Source organism: Schistocerca piceifrons, chromosome 6, assembly GCF_021461385.2.
Source record: "Schistocerca piceifrons isolate TAMUIC-IGC-003096 chromosome 6, iqSchPice1.1, whole genome shotgun sequence".
NCBI classification, from domain to species: domain Eukaryota; kingdom Metazoa; phylum Arthropoda; class Insecta; order Orthoptera; family Acrididae; genus Schistocerca; species Schistocerca piceifrons.
Window position 1 is genome coordinate 296,482,551 of NC_060143.1, and position 19,862 is coordinate 296,502,412.

General features: G+C 37.2%; 1 protein-coding gene across 1 annotated transcript in view; it reads right to left on the reverse strand.

The window, feature by feature from the left end:
• LOC124802718 (transcription factor mef2A-like) overlaps positions 1-19,862 on the reverse strand; it is a 619,300-nt gene that overhangs the window by 17,086 nt on the left and 582,352 nt on the right. The window contains exons 8-9 of the mRNA XM_047263686.1: positions 19,569-19,749; positions 18,888-19,058 (exon numbers count right to left, since the gene is read on the reverse strand). Coding sequence (XP_047119642.1) covers positions 18,888-19,058; positions 19,569-19,749 — 352 coding nt within the window. The remainder of the gene's footprint in view (positions 1-18,887; positions 19,059-19,568; positions 19,750-19,862) is intronic.

Consider the following 19,862-nt stretch of genomic DNA (forward strand, 5'->3'; position numbering starts at 1 on the left):
TTCTGAGGGAATGTAATCTATTCTAGGGGTCTTGTTTCCACTTAGGTCTTTCAGCGGTCTGGCGAATTCTTGTCACACGACCACATCTCCTATCTCATGTTCATTTACTTCCTCTTCTCTTTCTATTGTCCTCAAGTTTGTTTCCATTATATTGACCCTTTACATTCCACACACTTTTCTACTTTATTGTCTATGCTTAGTAGTAGTAGAACTCTTGATATTAATACATCTGGTTCTTTTTTCGCCAGAGGTTTCCTTAATTTTCCTATAGGCAGAATCTATCTTACTTAGCCAATTTTTGCATTCCCTCCTTACCTGCTTGGTTTGCCATAATTTAGTATTTTGTCTTTTCATCAACTGTCCAAAAAGCATCCTTAAATCAGTACTGTGAGCAAAGCTGACCTAGTCTTTGCTGCATTTTGATTAAGTTGTCTTTATACAATTAATCAGGCTGCAGTCATGTACAGTTGCATGTCATTCAGCAGAATGTACAGTCAATTGTTTAATGCCAGTCTTCTGTGGTAAGCCTCCATTATGTAAAGTTCCATTATAGTCAACCCACACTAAGCTGTCATTGAGTAGTGTTTCCGTTGTGAGTCTACTACTGTAGAACACAGTCAGATGTACAATCACTTGTATTGGACACTTATTATGTGCAATGAATTATTGCTACTTCTTCAATTTTGTTAGATTCTTCTACATCTATGTGGTTTACTTGGCAGTCAAATTGTAAATAAGACTTTTACTGTACAAAGTCTGATCACCATCAAGTTGTGGCAGTAATAATAAATATACATAGAAGTGAAAATATACTTTGATGGGACAGTTATTTAAAAATTACTTGCAAAATATTTATCATCACAGGTTATCGTGCATTATACTTTATGCTATGCCACCATTTTCACAACAGCCACAACTGACACAATTCAAGAAAAACTACACATTTACATCAGTGGTGTTTTCTATAAATTATCTACATTTATTTAATCACAAACAGTCATCACCTTCCTTCAGCCCTTCCTGTCCTGTCCTTCAGTTCTACCTTAAAAACTTTGTACATAAGATGAGGTTGATCTCACATAAGACATTAATCTCTAGTTTTTGCCTAGTTCTCTTACATCTAGTGCATTCTGACATTTTACGTTTCTCTGAAGATTATAGAACTGTACATAACTTCAGAGCTCCGTATGAAGTATCACCAATTTAATATAAGCTCACCGGACAAAAAAATAACTCATTGCAGTGTGCACACACAGACAAATCATTAAGCCTTTACAGCTGGTGCAGTGATTGAGTCACATGCTCACCCACACACATACTGCCTCTAAGTGAGCATAAGGCAGTAAAAATCAATGAGACATTCATATTTCAAGAGGGCATTGCACAGAGATGAATCTAAATATACGGATGTGTCAAAGCGGCAAGACAGGGCAATTATGTTAGGCCATGCCCATGGCCATAAGGTGTGTGAAGTTGCTGGATTTGTTGATGTTTTGTGGCAGTCTGTTCAATGTGCCTACAAGCAGTGGTATAACACATGAGGTCATGTACCATGATATTAGAATTGCTGTCAGAAAAATACCTTAACTGAGAGGTACCAGAGATGCATTTCACTGCTTGTGAGTCAAAATCGCTTCCCTCCTGACAGGAAATGCCACAGGCAGTCAATGGAGATCCATTCCAGCCTGTTAGAGACAGGTCATCTCAATGGAAAACCTGGCAAGAGGCCATTGCTCACACAAAAAATTATATAATAGAGGGAAACATTCCACGTAGGAAACCCACATCCTTTCGTCTTTCCCTCTCCTTCCCTCTTTCCTGATGAGGCAACAGTTTGTTGCGAAAGCTTGAATTTTGTGTGTATGTTTGTGTTTGTTTGTGTGTCTGTCGACCTGCCAGCACTTTCATTTGGTAAGTTACATCATCTTTGTTTATATATATATATATATATATATATATATATTTGATGTGACTTACCAAATGAAAGTGCTGTTTTTAGATATATTTTTCCTATGTGGAATGTTTCCCTCTATATATATATATATATATATATATATATATATATATATATATATATATAATGGAAGGAAACATTCCACGTGGGAAAAATTATATATAAAAACAAAGATGAGGTGACTTACCGAACAAAAGCGCTGGCAGGTCGATAGACACACAAACAAACACAAACATACACACAAAATTCAAGCTTTCGCAACAAACTGTTGCCTCATCAGGAAAGAGGGAAGGAGAGGGGAAGACGAAAGGAAGTGGGTTTTAAGGGAGAGGGTAAGGAGTCATTCCAATCCCGGGAGCGGAAAGACTTACCTTAGGGGGAAAAAAGGACAGGTATACACTCGCACACACGCACATATCCATCCACACATACAGACACAAGCAGACATATTTAAATATGTCTGCTTGTGTCTGTATGTGTGGATGGATATGTGCGTGTGTGCGAGTGTATACCTGTCCTTTTTTCCCCCTAAGGTAAGTCTTTCCGCTCTCGGGATTGGAATGATTCCTTACCCTCTCCCTTAAAACCCACTTCCTTTCGTCTTCCCCTCTCCTTCCCTCTTTCCTGATGAGGCAACAGTTTGTTGCGAAAGCTTGAATTTTGTGTGTATGTTTGTGTTTGTTTGTGTGTCTATCGACCTGCCAGCGCTTTTGTTCGGTAAGTCACCTCATCTTTGTTTTTTTTTTATATATATATATATATATATATATATATATATATATATCAGCAAAGTTCATTCAGCTAGAAGAATATGTAACTGGCTTTCTGAACACTCCCCCACCCTATTACATCTTGACTGGCCTGAAAAATCACCTTGCCTTAACCCTAGGAAAACTGTGGGACATGGAATACTGGGTAAAATGCTGATTTCAGCATCTCCACAAATTGGTGCAATTGTATGATTAAATCCTTCATGAGTAGCTTAAACTGGATGTGACATACTTGTGCAACTATGTGAACTCATTTCCTAACATAATTCAGGTGATCATGAAGTCCAGGGGTGGATTACACCATATTAAATTATTCTTGTATCGATTTATCCAGGAGTGATTAATTTTTTGGCTGGCAAGATTATGAATGAATAAATTAATAAATAATGAAGGACATTTTTAATAGGATGTAAAACTGAGTATTGCACCGCAGCTTGAAATTCTGAAAATTCGCTGTAATGTGCATAAAAATACAGTATAACCACACTTTCATATTCCTAAAATTAATGTTTTTCCACTTCTTACATTTTTTATTGGATCTTTTAAATTCTCAGGATAATAATTTCCACGTGCTTTTGCATTATTATAATTATAAATTTCCCAACACGTACACTTAACAAAACAATGTTAATGGAGATAAAGAAAAACATATAACTGAGTATTCTAACACTTTAGACGACAAGAAGTGATGTGAAGCTGGTTTGCAAACTTCCCACCTCTCTCTCATAGGTTGACTTACTTGGTATGCACAGACAATCTTCTTCTCTGGATAGCTGGCCATGTCAATCTCCAAAACACCTTCTCCATAGAATAATGCTCGTTAAGGGAATTTATCAGACACTCTCTCTACTCTCGAAATAATTTAGTACTTGAAGAATACTTTTAGTTCAGTTGTGGTATATTTCAATTTCCACAAAAAACAAATTCACCATTTCTCATATAAATATTCGAACTCGTGTGAGTCAACCAAGTCGTCAAACATTATACTCTATTAAGATACATTTACATCAGGGTTGGTTTAATAACCACCATAAAATATGAACATGAGCTAATTAAAAGTCTAATCTCATTTCTTCATTTGTTCTTAACAATCATCACAGTCACTAAACCGGCAAAGAATAGCATAGGCTCTTCCCTACACATACACTGAAACTCTATGGATCATACAGCAGGTACTTGAAAAGTTGCTGCGTCCATATTTTGTTCATGACTGTTTTTAGACCTGCACACAAAAATATTCAATGCACAGTACATCAGATTCATGTCTCACACTTCTATTTAAAATATCGTGGATTCAAGACGGAGGAAGGCCAAGTGGTTCTACAATTTATGTGGAAATTCTCAAAGCACTAAAATATAATGGTACCAGCAAGGCACTGTTTACAAATGTTATGCAGTAAACTTTCTTGTGCTCTGGGCTCCCTAATTCTGAATCAGTAGAAGTTGTTAAAACATAGGAACAATTTGTGCCACTAATATTTTCTCTGCTAATACTGCCAACCTAACAGTTACTATGTTTTGTGTAGTTTTGTGTGTAATTGCATTATTGAATGAAGTACTGGGATGGGCTACAAATTCGGTATTAATCAGAACAAAAGAAAAGTTGGCAAAGATAAACAAGAGATATGATAGAAGCTCTTCCAGATATTACACCAACTATCTTCAAACCATCATAGATGTGGCACCTTTTGTGAGCTAGGTATGAGCAATATGGGAATTGTTGGCATAATACTTTATAAGAAAATAATAATAATAATAATAGTGCATTAGATTTGATGTGCAGGAAGATGTTATGAAGTGGTATAGGGCATATGAATTTTTTCAAAATATGTAGCATTTTTAACAGGGGTGATTAGGTTCTAAGCTAATAGCAAAGCCTAAACAATTGCAATTTATTTGTGACTCTCATACAGTTTTACCACTTATTTCAGAATATGTTCCATTTTTCAAGATGTTGGTTCGGACTGGACCTGACAGCCTAGTTAAAATTCAACTGTACATTCTGCTCTGTATCATGCCCTATAGAATTACATTTCATTACGTATGTTGACACATATTTACGTATGTGTGTATATTTGTGTGTACATTTAATATCATTTGTATAACATAACTCTGTCTTTGGGTCTGCCATCTTATGTAATCAGTTAACATCACAGATTTCCAGCTGCTACCCTGTATTATTCTTTTTTACCTCAAAAATAATCTTTTTAGCAAATGATGCTTATTTGTAGTTAGATATACTTCTAGTCTACTGTTTGATGCCCTACATACATCGGTGTGCAAAACTTAAAAATGAAAGTATCTGTCACACGATATGCCACTTCCAAGTAACATGAAACTCAGACTGTACAAAGAAACAATTGCTAGAGTACAGAAGGTACTGGGGAGAAATATGCACCAAGAAAAACAGAAATGACACTTTTATTCAAACACAATAATTGCACTGAAGTCATCGCAATATGTTGCGTAATGTTGCATGCCTTTGATCACGATATACTCACCAGTCAATATTATTGTGGCATTATTATCCTTCCCCGTGTTCATATTTTCAGAGGTGTGTTGCCCTCACTTCATTTTCATGGGTGACAACTCATGACCACATCAATCTCCACAGATGGAGCAGCTCTTGGAATGCGATGGTATTCAGTGAATGGACTAGCCTGTCCATTCCTCTTACTCAAATCATGTACAGTATGTGTGGGATGCATTGGGGAGATGTACTGCACCACATCCACTTGCACCAATGACCATCCAGCAGTTCTCATCTGTGCTGGTGGAGGAATGTAGCATCCTATCACAAGAACTCCTTACCAACAATGTGATTAGCGTGGAAGCATATTGCAACAGCATGAACTGCCATCAGTGGTGAATACACACCCTATTAAGAACTATTTCCTGCCTTTTATAATGTCCAGGAAACAACTGTGAATCATGGTGACACCACTGTACTTATTTTCCTTGAATAAAAGTGTTATTTCTGTTTGTCTCATTGTGTATTCCTCCCAGTTTCCCTCTGAACTATACAGTAGCAGTTCTTCATAGGTATGGTCCACATTTCATTGAGGTATGTTACTTGGCAGTGACACATCATGTAAAAGTTATTTTCATTCCAAGGTTTTGTACACCAGTGTAAGTGTAAGTATATGTAACATACTTGTAGGTCTCACAATCACTTTCAGATGTCTTGTGAGGTAACAGGCGAGTTGTGGCACCCTGAAAATATTCTAAGTTTGGAGTTGGCATCGCTGCTTGGCAAGCCAGGGCTCATCAGCAACCGCTTGGTGCCAAACATTAGCCAGAGCAAGAGGGGTAGCCCCAGTGTGTGGTCCAGGCCAACCGTGTGGCTGGGAATTCCATGTTGACGCTGTGTTGAGGACTGTGCTTTGTGTCGATGAAGGAGATTTGTATGCCAAGAGTTCAAAAGATGGAAGACTTGGTGAAACCATAATGGTAGACATTTTGCAGTTCATGTAGGAACTAATAATAGCCGGAGGAATCATGATATCTTAAAAATAAACATGTACATTGCCATTATTTGCACGATGATTCTGATGGTGTAATCAGATTTTCAATATCTTTACTAGTTTAAAGTTTGATATCTGACTGTAAATAATACAAGTAACACCCAGCAACGAATTTCCAAAATCTATATGGTTCATCCAATTTTGTCAATCAATGTGTCTTTGACAAGCTATTAGTGTAAACCTAAATTGGTATGAAATACAGGCATGTAATTTGAATAGTACATGAGTTATTTGAGGTCGAAGTGGCCAATTACTATCGATCACGCCAGGCCGTAGATACTCCCCAGTTATATGAAAAAACTGTAGCAGCATGCTTATAAATATATTAACTCATCCATGTCTTTGTTTATATCCGATATATACTATTCATGAAGAAACTGGTCAAATATTTACTGTGTTTTAGAAAGCACAGAGGCATTAAGCTACTGGCCTACTTTTGTTTCTATTCCTTTGATATATGTTTATGTATTTAATAATGTGTGTTAGAGCACGTTTATGGTCAAGTCATAGGAATATTTATTTAATTTCAAGTTATTTAAAGATAAATCCAGTATTTTGTATGTGTTTCAATATGTTTGTGAGTGCGTGTTGGCTTGGAGACAGGGCGGGAGTGCTCTAGAAAATCACAGCACTCATTACTACAGTAGGCGATTACCGAAGTCAGTGGAGAGACTGGATGGAATTGGGGGAGTGCTGGAGAGGAAGGTGCAACAGACTGTCACAGGAAATACTTGGAGAGTGTTGGGCAGTTTTTGCATGGTCACAGGAGATAGAAATATTTCGTAGTGCCGACTTGTGCACTAGTGAGATTTCTGTAGCTTCTGCAGTGAAGACATAGTATACAATTAGAAGTGAATATCTCATGAGCTATGTTGTTGTTCATAACTAATTATGTGAAGTATGAATCTATTGTTTTCCTGTTATTCAACTTATATTTTATTTAATTGCTGGATCATCGACACCAGTAAGTGTTTTGCAGTAATAAACGGCATTCTTCAAGGTACTTCTGCTATCGTACTCATCATTTAAACTCATTTTATTTAATTGCAATCTTTCATTTATATATTTCTATGTTACATTCAAAATTCACAATTGCTGAGTGATAGGAACTTTCAACCATTTTATTCATGTGTAGATTCATATTGTATACTGTAGACTCAGCAGTATTTGGCTTGTAATGTGGCAACTATGTATCCCAGTGCCTAGACAATAAACCCAGCCAAAACTTTTGATATTTCAATTCTGAGCCCGATGGTACATAGTTGAGGGTCACACATTTTTTTTGAAAGCCTGCAATTGGGGGCTCATCCAGGATTTGCGTCCTGCAAAGTGGTAATTCCTTTGCTCTCTGTTATTCAGCAACTATTCAAAGTGTAAAAACCTTTGCAAAACCAGTAGAGATTTCTGCAGAGTGAACCTCTCACAAAACACAGTGTGATATGACTTTTTTCTGCAAGTAGGTTTCTAAAAATAGTGAAATTACACAGTAATTTTCACAACTAACACATGCTATCAATAGAGGTCCTAATCTATCATGTTAAAGGCAATTAGCATGGGGGGCTCAGAGTCTAAATAAGATGAGTGCAGGGAATGGTAGTGGTTAGCACATTTAACGGACAGCAGTATTGGAGGTGGTTGGAACACGCGCTAACTGGCAACAGCTACAGTTACATCAAGCGACTTCTCCAGTGGCGGACGCAGATCAACAGCAGTTTCTTCAAGTACTCCAGGGCAGTCTTCAATGTCGACTTCCACTACAACCTACGGAATCACCATGGCAGAGTGAATCATCTCAGATCAGATAGGTTCCTGCACAAATAGTGAGATAGTGTTTAACTCTAAATGTTCAAGCTCCGCTTATACATCTCATGAATATCAAACAGTCACCTAGTATGTGTAATTCTGAAAATGGAAGTGAGTCGGTTAGTCTGAAATCAGAGCATGAAAGTGTAACTAGTAGGAATTCAAGCAAGAGGAATGAATGTGTGGGAAATATGATGTCTCAGTTAATGCAAATAATCCAGAGAGTAGGAAATAATATGAATACAACAACAAATAATATCAGTACAATTTGAACAGATATGGGTACACTGCAAACAGATATGGGCACATTTCACCGTATTTACTCGAATCTAAGCTGCACTCGAATCTAAGCCGCACCTGAAAAATGAGACTCGAAATAAAGGGAAAAAAATTTCCCGTAAGCCGCACCTGAAATCTGAGACTCAAAATTCAAGGGGAGAGAAAAGTTTTAGGCCGCACCTCCAAATCGAAACAAAGTTGGCCCATTCTAATATGAGACACAATTTAGGTATAATGAATGTCGATACAGCTACAGTAGTTTGATTCGAGTCGTAAGCTTAGCAGTTAAGCTTTGCCACGTAGCCATTGCTATGCGTCAGGCGCTCCGTCTGTATTTATACGGGTACCCTTCCTTTTTCACGTGCTTCATCTGGTTTGGATCGATTGCTTATTTTGCTTTGATCTGGTAAGTGCCATTTTCTTTGTTATAGGTGTTTACGTCACTCTAAGCTGAAAATGCATTACTGCACTGTGTCATACATTGTTTGTCGCATTCTGATAGTGCGTGTTTATGGCCTGTCGCTGCTCTCAGATTGGCTTACTTTTGTGCGCGCTACCACCGCTTACAATTAAAAACAAGAGAGAGGAATCGTCTCATTAGCAAAACAATGGCAAGAGACTGCTATTTGTTGTTACTTACACTGCTGCTTTCTTTGATAATGATCAACAAGAACCAAATAATAGACTGTGTATGATAGAACATGTTCTGAACGAGAGTTAGGCGAAAATTTTTCCCCGTTTGAAAATCTTTGCGGCCGCTTCTTTAGTACGTCAAATTCTGCACAGAAATTAGAGTCGTCTTAGATTTAAAAATCTAGTCAGTTGCCATGCTTCATTTCTGACTGTATCACTATTAGGCATAAGAATAATATATAAACATGACACGATATGTATATTCTTCCACGTTTGCTGTTGTCTCTAGTTTCATAGTTTATTAGGCAGACAGGATTTAAATGAGATAGCAGGAAACACGAAAGAATACATGGTAAAATGTTTATATTCGTATTACTCTTATGGTGAAGAGAATACTGCATGTGATTCACATTTCATCAGGTTCCTATTAGCAACCATCTCTTCTCACAGGTAGGAAAAAATTCAGAACTTAGAGTTGGCCATATTGACAAACATCTCAAACAGTCTTGCCAGTCGGATTTTCGTAATACATTGAAATTCTGCTACATTCGAAGATGAACAATTCGGAATTTGTATTATTTCGTTGGATAATGTATGAAAATGCAGTGGTCGAAACTCGGGGCGGAGAAAAAAAAGCTCGTCTTCCATCTTTTTTTTTTATTTTATTTATTTATTTTTTTTATTTTATTTACTGATGCATTGGTTTTGGCGCCAGTATTTACCTTTGTGCCTACAAAGCATGCCTGTGTAGCGCTACATATATTCGACGGCAGAAGTTAGTTGTGGTGGCACCTACCAACATTTTTCAGAACCTCCGCTTGCTTTGCACTCGATTCTAAGCCGCAGGCGGTTTTTTGGATTACAAAAACCAGAAAAAAAGTGCGGCTTAGATTCAAGTAAATACAGTCAAACAGTTATGGATACAAATCAGACTGATATGGGTACAATGCGAACTGAAGTAGGTTTCGCTATGAAAGAGGTAATTGAAAAAATTATGGGTAACCTTGAAAAAGCAAATGATAATAAATTAAAATGTGTCTGAGTGGATATGGGGAAAGTTACAGATGAAGTAGTAACAGTAAAATCTAAAATCGAATCAGTGGAAAAAGATATTGGGGGAAAAATGGGTAAGATACAGACGGAACTTGGGGGCAAGGTAAGTGACTGTATAAAAGTGCAAGACGCTCATAAAGGCAATATAAACTTAGCAGTTAGTGACATTGCCAATCATGTAGGTGAAGGGGCAAAAGACATGGGCAAAAGTTAAGATAAAATAGAGTCCAGTATTAATAGTGAAAATAAATTTAAAAAACAAATGCAACAGATAAAAACTGATTTATATTTGTTAGCCTCCCAACAGGCCACACCAGTTATAAATATCCTTGGGGCAAATACCAGATCCGTGAAATGTTTGACAGATGACGGAAGATATTGCCCAGTAAATTTCTTGGCTGTGTGTAGGGATACTTTTGTTCACGGCATGTTGGACGAAGCAAAACTAAAAAACGTTAAACAGCATTTGGAGAGAGACCCACAGTCTTAGGCAAATGTTAAATGCAGTTCATGCAAATTGTACAAAGAGTTTGAAAATTGTTTTTTTAATTAATTTTGGAGCAAGGCAAAACAGATGTGGATCCAAAATGAATTTTTAAATGGGCGAAGTTACAGGTAGGGTAATGGGATGATGAGAGATTTTTGCAAGCGTGAACTTGGCAAGCTTATACATGTGAAACATACATTGGGGGTTTTAACAGAAATCACCACATTAAAGAGGCGATTACCCAAAAATTTGCAGTGGGATCTTGTCCATAGTCTATTTGATTCCATGGTTGAATTTCTAGAATTTGTAGAAAAATTAGAGAGGGCTTTGAAGTTCAAACCTCAGAGCAAACCTAGTGGTAATTATCAAAATGGGAATCCAAATAATCATCACCAAAATAATAATCATGAGAGAAATCAAAGGAATTCTCAGAGAGATAGTAGCTGGAATGAGCAGAATAGTTGGAAAACTAACAGGAGTGATAACTTCTGTGAATGGGGCCCAAGTAAAGAATGCAGATTTGATGGGGGAAATTCATGTAAAGTGCTATTGTGTAACAACTGGTTGGGAATTCGATGTTTGCCACATCTCAGATCCACGGATGGTGATTTGAATAGGAAATGAAAAGGACTAGAGATAATGATAATGGTAGAAATGTTGATAGGTTTGGAGAAAGGGAACAAATATGTAATAGGGAGTATGTTAAAGAGGAAGGCTATATTGGTGGCTCTTTCAATAAAAGCAGGGGCAAATAGCAGAAGCATAGATTTGGGAGAGGTTTAAGTAAAAATAATGGGAATAAATTTGCGGGGAATGATGTAAGTTATGAATGTCTAATGAATGAGTGTGTGAATGGTGATGAATGGAGAGATTCAGTGGTTCAAAAAGAAGTTAAAGAGGAGATGAATTTTGTGAAAACAAATTGTGTGGAAAGTTCTGAAGAGGTATTAGCAAATAGTAGCAACTGCAGGAAGGAAGGTGGTGTAGTAGCAAGTATTTGTGAGTCAGCAAAAAGCAACAACATTACTGAAGGCGGCATAGTTTTGGACTCGCCAGTTGCAAGTGAGGGTGATTGTGTTTCAGTGGAAAGTATCAATGTTACCAAGGGAGGCTTAGCATTGGTCTCACCAGCAGTTGAAGTTAAAAATGTATTGGTGGAGGTAGATTATTTCTGTTTAAGGGAACAGAGTAATCATAATTTATGTAATGATGTAAAACCTACTGGTATTAATACTTGGGAGTAAGGAATTTACGCATTTCAAGTGTGTGTGTGTGTGTGTGTGTGTGTGTGTGTGTGTGTGTGTGTGTGTGTGTGAATGGTGAAAAATTATGTGTAACCTTGAAAAAGCAATTGATAATAAATTAAAATGTCCGAGTGGATATGGGGAAAGTTACAGAAGAAGTAGTAACAGTAAAATCTATTATCGAATCAGTGGAAAAAGATATTGGGGGAAAAATGGGTAAGATACAGACAGAACTTGGGGGCAAGGTAAGTGACTGTATAAAAGTGCAAGATGCTCATAAAGGCAATATAAACTTAGCAGTTAATGACATTGCCAATCGTGTAGGTGAAGGGGCGAAAGACATGGGCAAAAATTAAGCTAAAATAGAGTCCAGTATTACTAGTGAAAATGAATTTAAAAAACAAATGCAACAGATAAAAACTGATTTAAATTTGTTAGCCTCCCAACAGGCCACACCAGTTACAAATATCGCTGGGGCAAATACCGAATCTGTGAAATGGTGAAATGAAACTTATTGATGAATGTGTGGATCTAAAATGTTTGTCAGAGTATGAATGTGAGAAAGTATGTGAAGTAGGATCTGTGGTTAATCTGGATGAAAAGTGTGTAGAAGTGGCAGTGTGTGCTAATTTTTGTCCAATCACAGAGGAAGTCCCAAAATTGTACGACAAGGTAGCAGCAACTTGTGTAATGTAGCGGCGGAGGATAAAGTTGTGTACGATTCATGTAATGTTAATTTGTCGATGGAGGGAAGTAAGGTTTCTGATGTAAAATTTTGTAATGATTTAAATGGTGTATCAGGAGGATTTCAGAAAGATTTAACAGTGAGTTGATGGGTAATTTTGTTGAATTTGCAAGTGTTGATATTTTGTAGGGGAAAAACAGTGAAGTTGTGCATGTGGTGGGTAGTGAATTGGCAAAAGGTGTGGAAGAACTACCAGAAAATTTAGAGAGGGCTGAAGTAAATAGTGTAGATGGGGGCAGTTTGTGTAATGAAATTCGTAGGAATTGGTATATGAAGTAGGAGTGTGATTTTAATGTGACAGATTGGCATTGGTAAGGTAGAATGTTACAGTCATTACTGCCGCAAATGTGGAATTGAGATAAGTTTAAAATTGCTAGAGGTTTATAAAATGGAAGGAATGAATTTGGGGTGAAGAAAATATTAAAGAATTATTTTGGGATGATCATGAGATTGAGGGATGGATGTAACAGGATCTGGGTGTGCTAGAATTGGAAGAGAAGGGACAAGATGTAGAAAATGATTTATTAAGGTAGAAATATTTAGAACGAAAGGAAGTGGTAAATGTACAGCCAATTATTGAAATTAAAGTTCGCAAAGAAATGGTAGATGCATTTCTGGATTCAGTTAGTAATGTGTCAGCAGTGTTGGAGAGTTTTATGAACATGATCAAAAATAGGAAACAATTAATCTTCCCAGTCACTAGCACTCAGTTTAAATGGCAGTTGGTGGTATGAGTAAGCCAATAAGACAACAAATACTTTAGAATTGAAATGTGGAGAAAATAAATTCGAGATAGAATGTTTTGTAGTAAGTGCTCTAGTAAAGGAGGTAGTTTTAGGAACTGACTTCCTGTGCAAATACAATACTTCGCTTAATTGTGTAGGGAAATGCCTAGAATTTGAATTTCAGACTGAAAAAGGGCAAATAAAATTTAAAAGACTTTTAACAGGTGAAAATCAGATTGGTCATGCCATGGTTACTGAGGGTTGGAGTGAGGGAGTCGATATGCATAATAGAATTAAGGAAGTGATTGATGCAGTCAAAGGTATATCGAAGAGTGAAAGAAAGAGTTGTTGTATGGCTGTGAGGATGTATTCTCAGATCGATCTGGTAAAGTTACCGATTTCGAGTACTCTATAAAAGTGAAACCTCATGAACCAATAAAGTGCAAATGGTATGTAATACCTATAGCTGATCGGGATGCCATCAGAGTTCAATTAAAACAAATGTTGCATTGGGGTATAGTTGAACAATGTAGGAGCGATTACTGCAATCCAATCATTATTGTTAAAAAATGTGATAACTCAGTCAGAATTGTATTAAGTGTTACAAAAATAAATAAAGGAATTGTAAGGGAATTAGACCAGCATGACAATATGGAGGAACTGCTGCAGAGTTTTAATAATATCAATTTAATGTCCTGTGTTGATCTGAACTCGGGATTTTGGCAGATCCCGTTCACAGAGGAAAGCAGGCAGTACACTTCTTTCCTTTTTGAAGGGCAAAGCTAACAGTTTAGAGTAGTACCATTTGGACATTCAATTTCTGTGGCAGTTTTTGTAAGAGCATTGAGTTATGTCCTGGGTGAGAGTCTAATGAGCAAACTCGTGATATACGTAGATGATATACTGATCGCTACAGAAACGTGGATGAGCATTATCGAGTTTTGGAGGAGGTACTCATGGCTCTGAGACAAGGTGGAATGACTTTAAAGCTCACAAAATGTGAATTTGTTCGAGCAGAAATTCAATTCCTGGGGCATATCTTTACTTTGGAAAGAATTTTACCTAGTTCTGAAAAATTGAAGTCCATTGCTGCATGTAATAGACCCAAAAGTAGGAAACAACTGAAGCCATACTTGGGCTTGTGCAGTTTCTATAGATAATTCTTGGGGGAGGCAGGAATGAATATTCTGAATTCATACAAATTGTTGAAGAAAAATGCAGCTTGTAGGTGGACCAAGGAATGTGTAACTGGATTCCAGGGTATAAGAGATAAACTGTGCAATAGTAGTGTTTAGCGTTGGATAGTTCAGACTATGGAAGAGGTTGTGAGCTATTTCAGGAAAAGTTAGTTGATGGAAAAATCAAATACCATAGTATGGCGGTCTCCAGCCACATGCTAAATAAGCACGAATGAGGATACAGCATATCGGAGACAGAGACGCTCTTGATCGTGCATGGATTTAAGAAATTCCGCATGTATTTAGAGGTCAGAAAAGTGACAAGTGTTGTCAGGCCACAAGGCGCTAAGTTCTCTGCAGGACTGCAGGATACTGAACGACCACTTAATGCATCGGGCAATGTTCATACAGCAATTTGAATACAAAATCCGTTACATCGAGAGTACAGAAAATTGTGTTGACGATGCTCTGTCCAGATTACCAGTGGGCAGCAGAAGATGATGGTGACCCTGAACTGAAATGCATTAAGATGAATTTTGACAGCAAGGGATACGAGCAAGTACCCAAATATTTTAATATACACAACGGAGTGTTATTCCAGCAGAAAGATGAGGTGACGGACAAATGGAGACTCTGTTTTCCCAATAAGTATGTGGAACAGTTAATAGACTACATCCACTTAAGTCACAGACATTACGGATCTGAAAAATGCACTGAAATCATCGAGGAATACACCCACATAAATAACCACATGGGTCTGCGCGCAGCTGGTGGCATGCAACCATTGCCAACGGGTCGAATGCTGCACGACCGTGCAACAGGGGGAAATGCAAAGCATTATATCTACTAAAATGGGTGAGTTACTGGCTGTGGACAATTTTGGCCCACTACCCACAGGATGCAGTGGCATGAAGTCCATCTTTGTTGTGGTGGATGTGTTCTATAAGTTCATTAAACTGTATCTGATATGGTAAGCAATACTAAAACTCTAATTGCCAAACTGGAGAAGGATTACTTCAAGAATATTGTAAAACCAGTAAAGCTGTCATTGACAATGGATCACAGTTTACTGCAAAAGATTGGAACATGTTCATGAACAACCAGAGTGTTCATCATATTAGTATATCTGTCTACTACCCAGTGAGCAACCCTTGTAAATGGTATATGCTGGAAGTAGGACATATGCCAGCAATCGTCATTCCAAGTGGGTGGAGTACATGAGCACATTTGAGGATGTGCTAAACAGTGTAAAAAGTAAGGCTATGGGGTACTCACCTTTGGAAGTAATGACTGGGGTTAAACCAAAGTTCCTACTCACAGAAATGGTAGAATTCTTGTCGCAAAAAACTGAATCAGCTGCTGAAAGAGAGCAGGTAGTAAAGGCCTGCATGAAAAAGTTAGCTGCTGAAAGGAAAAGGCAGCACGATGGGCAATACAAACCAATGAAGTACAAAGTGGGGGACAAAGTGCTTGTACGCACCAAAGAGCATTCCAGCGAAGTGGACGGGGAGATTAAGAAGTTATTCGAGTTATACTATGGACCATTTGTTGTGGCAGAGTGCTCTCACCCAAATGCATACCATTTAAAACACCCTATCTCAGGAAAACCTCTTGGTCTAAGAAACGTGAAGGAGTTGAGGCTGTTTATAGAGAAAGGGGAGAAATGAAAAGCTGTTCCAATTTGTAATTAGTGATAGTAATTTTGGAGGGATAATTTTGTGTGTTTTACTTGGAGATTCTTTTGTAATTTGTTAGTTTATTGTGGCACTGTGTGTGTGCAAGAGGAGGAAGTTTAGGCACTGCTTGTGCATGGAGGTCAGTGGCCTCATGGATTTAAGTAAAAATATATATTGATTTATGCTTTTTATAAGAGTGTGGCAAAGAATTTAGTGGCCAATTTGAAGGGTATTAAAATTTTAATTGTATGTGCACACATTTTTTTGGTGAGTGGAGGTAGGAAGGATTTATTAAAGTCAATTAAATAGAACTTGTGGGAATTTGAGCTTACTGTGATTCAGTTGTTTGCCTAGTGACTCTGTTCCTGAAGTATCATTTTCCGCTGGAAGGAAACTTTAGCGAGGATCCTGGTTGGGTTTGGGAAATTGTTGTTGACAGGTTTCTACTTTTGGTTTTCATTGTAGACAGATTTGTCACAATAAATGGTGGAGCTCCGAATTCAGAAACAGATACAATTTCTGCGAGGCACTTGGTCAAAAAAAACTGATGTGAGTTGATCAATACTTCGTGCTAAAATCTGCGTCAGTATGTGTACTGTGACAGAAAAATTAGTGCAAGAAGGCGCCTTAGCACTGAGTGAGTGGCACAAGAAGTGCTTACCAAATCGCACACAAGTGAAAGTGCATTTAAAAAAAAATTATTTCTTGTCCAAAAAATTGTTTATGCCTAACCGAAATGCAGGCATTTATTTAATGTGCTGTTTTGTTCATAATTTGTGTTAGTTTAAATTTATTTCAAAATCCATGCTGCTCCCACACCACTACAAAAAATTTGTAAACACTATTGGCCTAGTGTTTTAATCATTTAGTTTTGTTCCTTGTAATTTGATTTGTATGTACTTGTATGATCTGAAGGGTGCTACTTCTGAACATTCTGCAAGCCAGAATTTTAATAATTAAAGGTGTGTGAGGTAACGGGCAAGTTGTGGTGCCCCGAAAATATTCTAAGTCCAGAGCTGGCGAGGGCGCATGGGTTACTCGGCAAGCCGGGGCTCGACAGCAACCACGTGGTGCCCAACATTAGCCGGAGCAAGACGGGTAGCCCCAGCACATGATCCAAGCTGACCACGTGGCTGGGAATTCCATGTTGACACTGTATCAAGGACTGTGCTTTGTGTTGAAGGAGATCTGTATGCCAGGGGTACTAAAGATGGCGGACTTTGCGAAACCATAATGGCATACATTTCACAGTTCATGTAGAAATTAATTATAGCCAGAGGAAACACGATACCTTAAAAAGAAACATATACATTACCATTATTTTCATGATGATTCTGATGGTGTAATCAGATTAGCAATACATTTATTAGCTTAAAGTTTAGTAGTTTAAAGCTTACTATCTGACTGTAAATTGTACAAGTGACACCCAGCAACGAATTATCACAATCTATATGGTTCATCTCATTTTGTCAATCAGTGTTACTTTAGCAAGCTATTAGTGTAAACCTCAATTGGTATGAAATACAGGCGCATATATATATATATAAGTTATTGGAGGTCAAAGTGGCCATTTATTATTGATCGTGTCAGGCCGTAAGTACTACACAGTTACACGAAAAAACTGTAACAGCATGCTTATAAATATATTTACTCGTCTATGTCTTTGTTTATATCTGATATATACTATTCATAAAGAAATTGGTCAAATATTTACTGTGTTTTAGAAAACACAGAGGCATTAGGCCACTGGCCTACTTTTGTTTCTATTCCTTTGATATATGTTTATGTATTTAATAATTTGTGTTAGAGCATTTTTATGGTCCAGCCACAGAAATATTTATTTAATTTCAAGTTATTTAAAGGTAAATCCATTATTTCATATGTGTTGTAAAATGTTTGTGAGTGTACCTTGGCTTGGAGGCATGTCGGGAGCGCTCTAGAAAATCACAGCACTCATTTCTACATTAGGCGACTACCGAAGTCAATGGAGAGACTGGATGGGAGTGGGGGATTGCTGGGCAGGAAGGCATGCCAGGCAGTCACAGGAAATATTTGGAGATTGTTGGGCAGTTTTTGCATGGTCGCGGGAGACACCAATAACTGTTTTGCAGTAATAAATGGCATTCTTAAAGGTACTTCTGCTATTGTACTCATCATTTAAACGCATTAAAAATAGTACCTGCAGATTTTATTTAATTGCAATCTTTCATTTATAAATTTCTATGTTACATTCAAAATTCGCAGTTGCCGAGTGATAGGAAACTTCACCCATTCAATTCATTATGTGTATTCATATTGTATACCGTACAATCAGCAGTATTTGGCATGTAAGGCAGCAACTACATATCCCAGCCCTCAGACAACGAAACCAGCCAAAACTTTTAATATTTCAACTCTGAGTCTGAGGGTTCGTAGTTGAGGGCCACATTTTTTTGAAAGCCCACAGTCTGTTACATTATTCATTAAGACGTCAAGACTTTTAAATGTGTTTATGAAATAAGAATCAGGCAGAAAAAAGTCGTGATTGAAACTATAACAAGCTATAGTTCCATATTTTTTTGTCAGTAATTATGAACTGCCAATGTGCTCATAAAATGTAAAACTTATGTGTGGGCTGAAAATGTAATTTATCACTAGTACCATTTTCCCAGAAAAATGTGAAAGAAGGGCTTCACTCTATTCTCAACTTTCTATAACTCATAATGTCTAAATCATAAAACTGTCACAAAAATACATTAAAGAATGTCACTTTGGTGACAACTACAAAATTATTTCTGAATAATAAAACTGAGAGGTGCCAGTTTTTAGTGTATTACCAAGTGCAAGTGATAAAATGGCACCACTGGGACGAGCAGCTTCACCATCCACTGGCTCCACAATGATATCAGTATCATCTGGTCCCTCTGACCTTAGTGGCTGAGAAGGAGATACAGGATGCCTGGTATGTGAACTATTTTTGCTGTGCTCACTGTGACTTGCTTTCATACCTGCAATACCAAACACACTCTTGAAAAAGTGTAAACATAAAATGAAGAATGAAACCAAAACTCTAATAGGAACAAGTACAGGAAATCAATTTGCAAACATTATAAAATATGAAAATCTTAAACTTTGTGTTGTCTGGGATTTAATTGAGATGCTTGCCTTTTGCACCCAGTGCAAAATAAATTGATCCATCTGGGTATGTCTCATGGACTGATTCAAAATTTTAATTAATTTTGCTGTAATAATGAGAAACCATGGATGGATCACAAACAATGGAATGAGTAAACACAACAACTTTTCATATAGTGAAAGTGTTCAGCAATGGAAAATGACATTAAAAATTTTAAAAAAATTGCAGCTCATACCCTTATCTTTTACTAAAATAAGTGAAACAACTAAATTAGCATACCATCTTGTATAGGTCAAACTAGTAGTTGCATTTGATTTAATTTAATTCATACATTTGAAAACTGCCAAATTCTTTAACTCAGTAATATTACTTAAATACATACCAGAATCCCTGTGTAGTGAAGGTTCTTGAGTGGTATAAACTACAATATCAACTGATTCATAATTCTTTCTGCTTTGTGAGTTTTCAGGTGGGCTGTTAATAATTTTGCCTTCTACTTGTCCTGGTGGTAATCTGTGGTGTTGCCGTTGCAAGTGTTGTTGCTGTGGTTGTTGATGCTTAACCTGAACAAATATACAGTCTGCATGAATGCTTAATCTGATATAATGTCTTTTTATAATTCTCTTAAAGAAAATAATATCCACAGTTATATGATCAGATACTTTTTTGCCAAGTT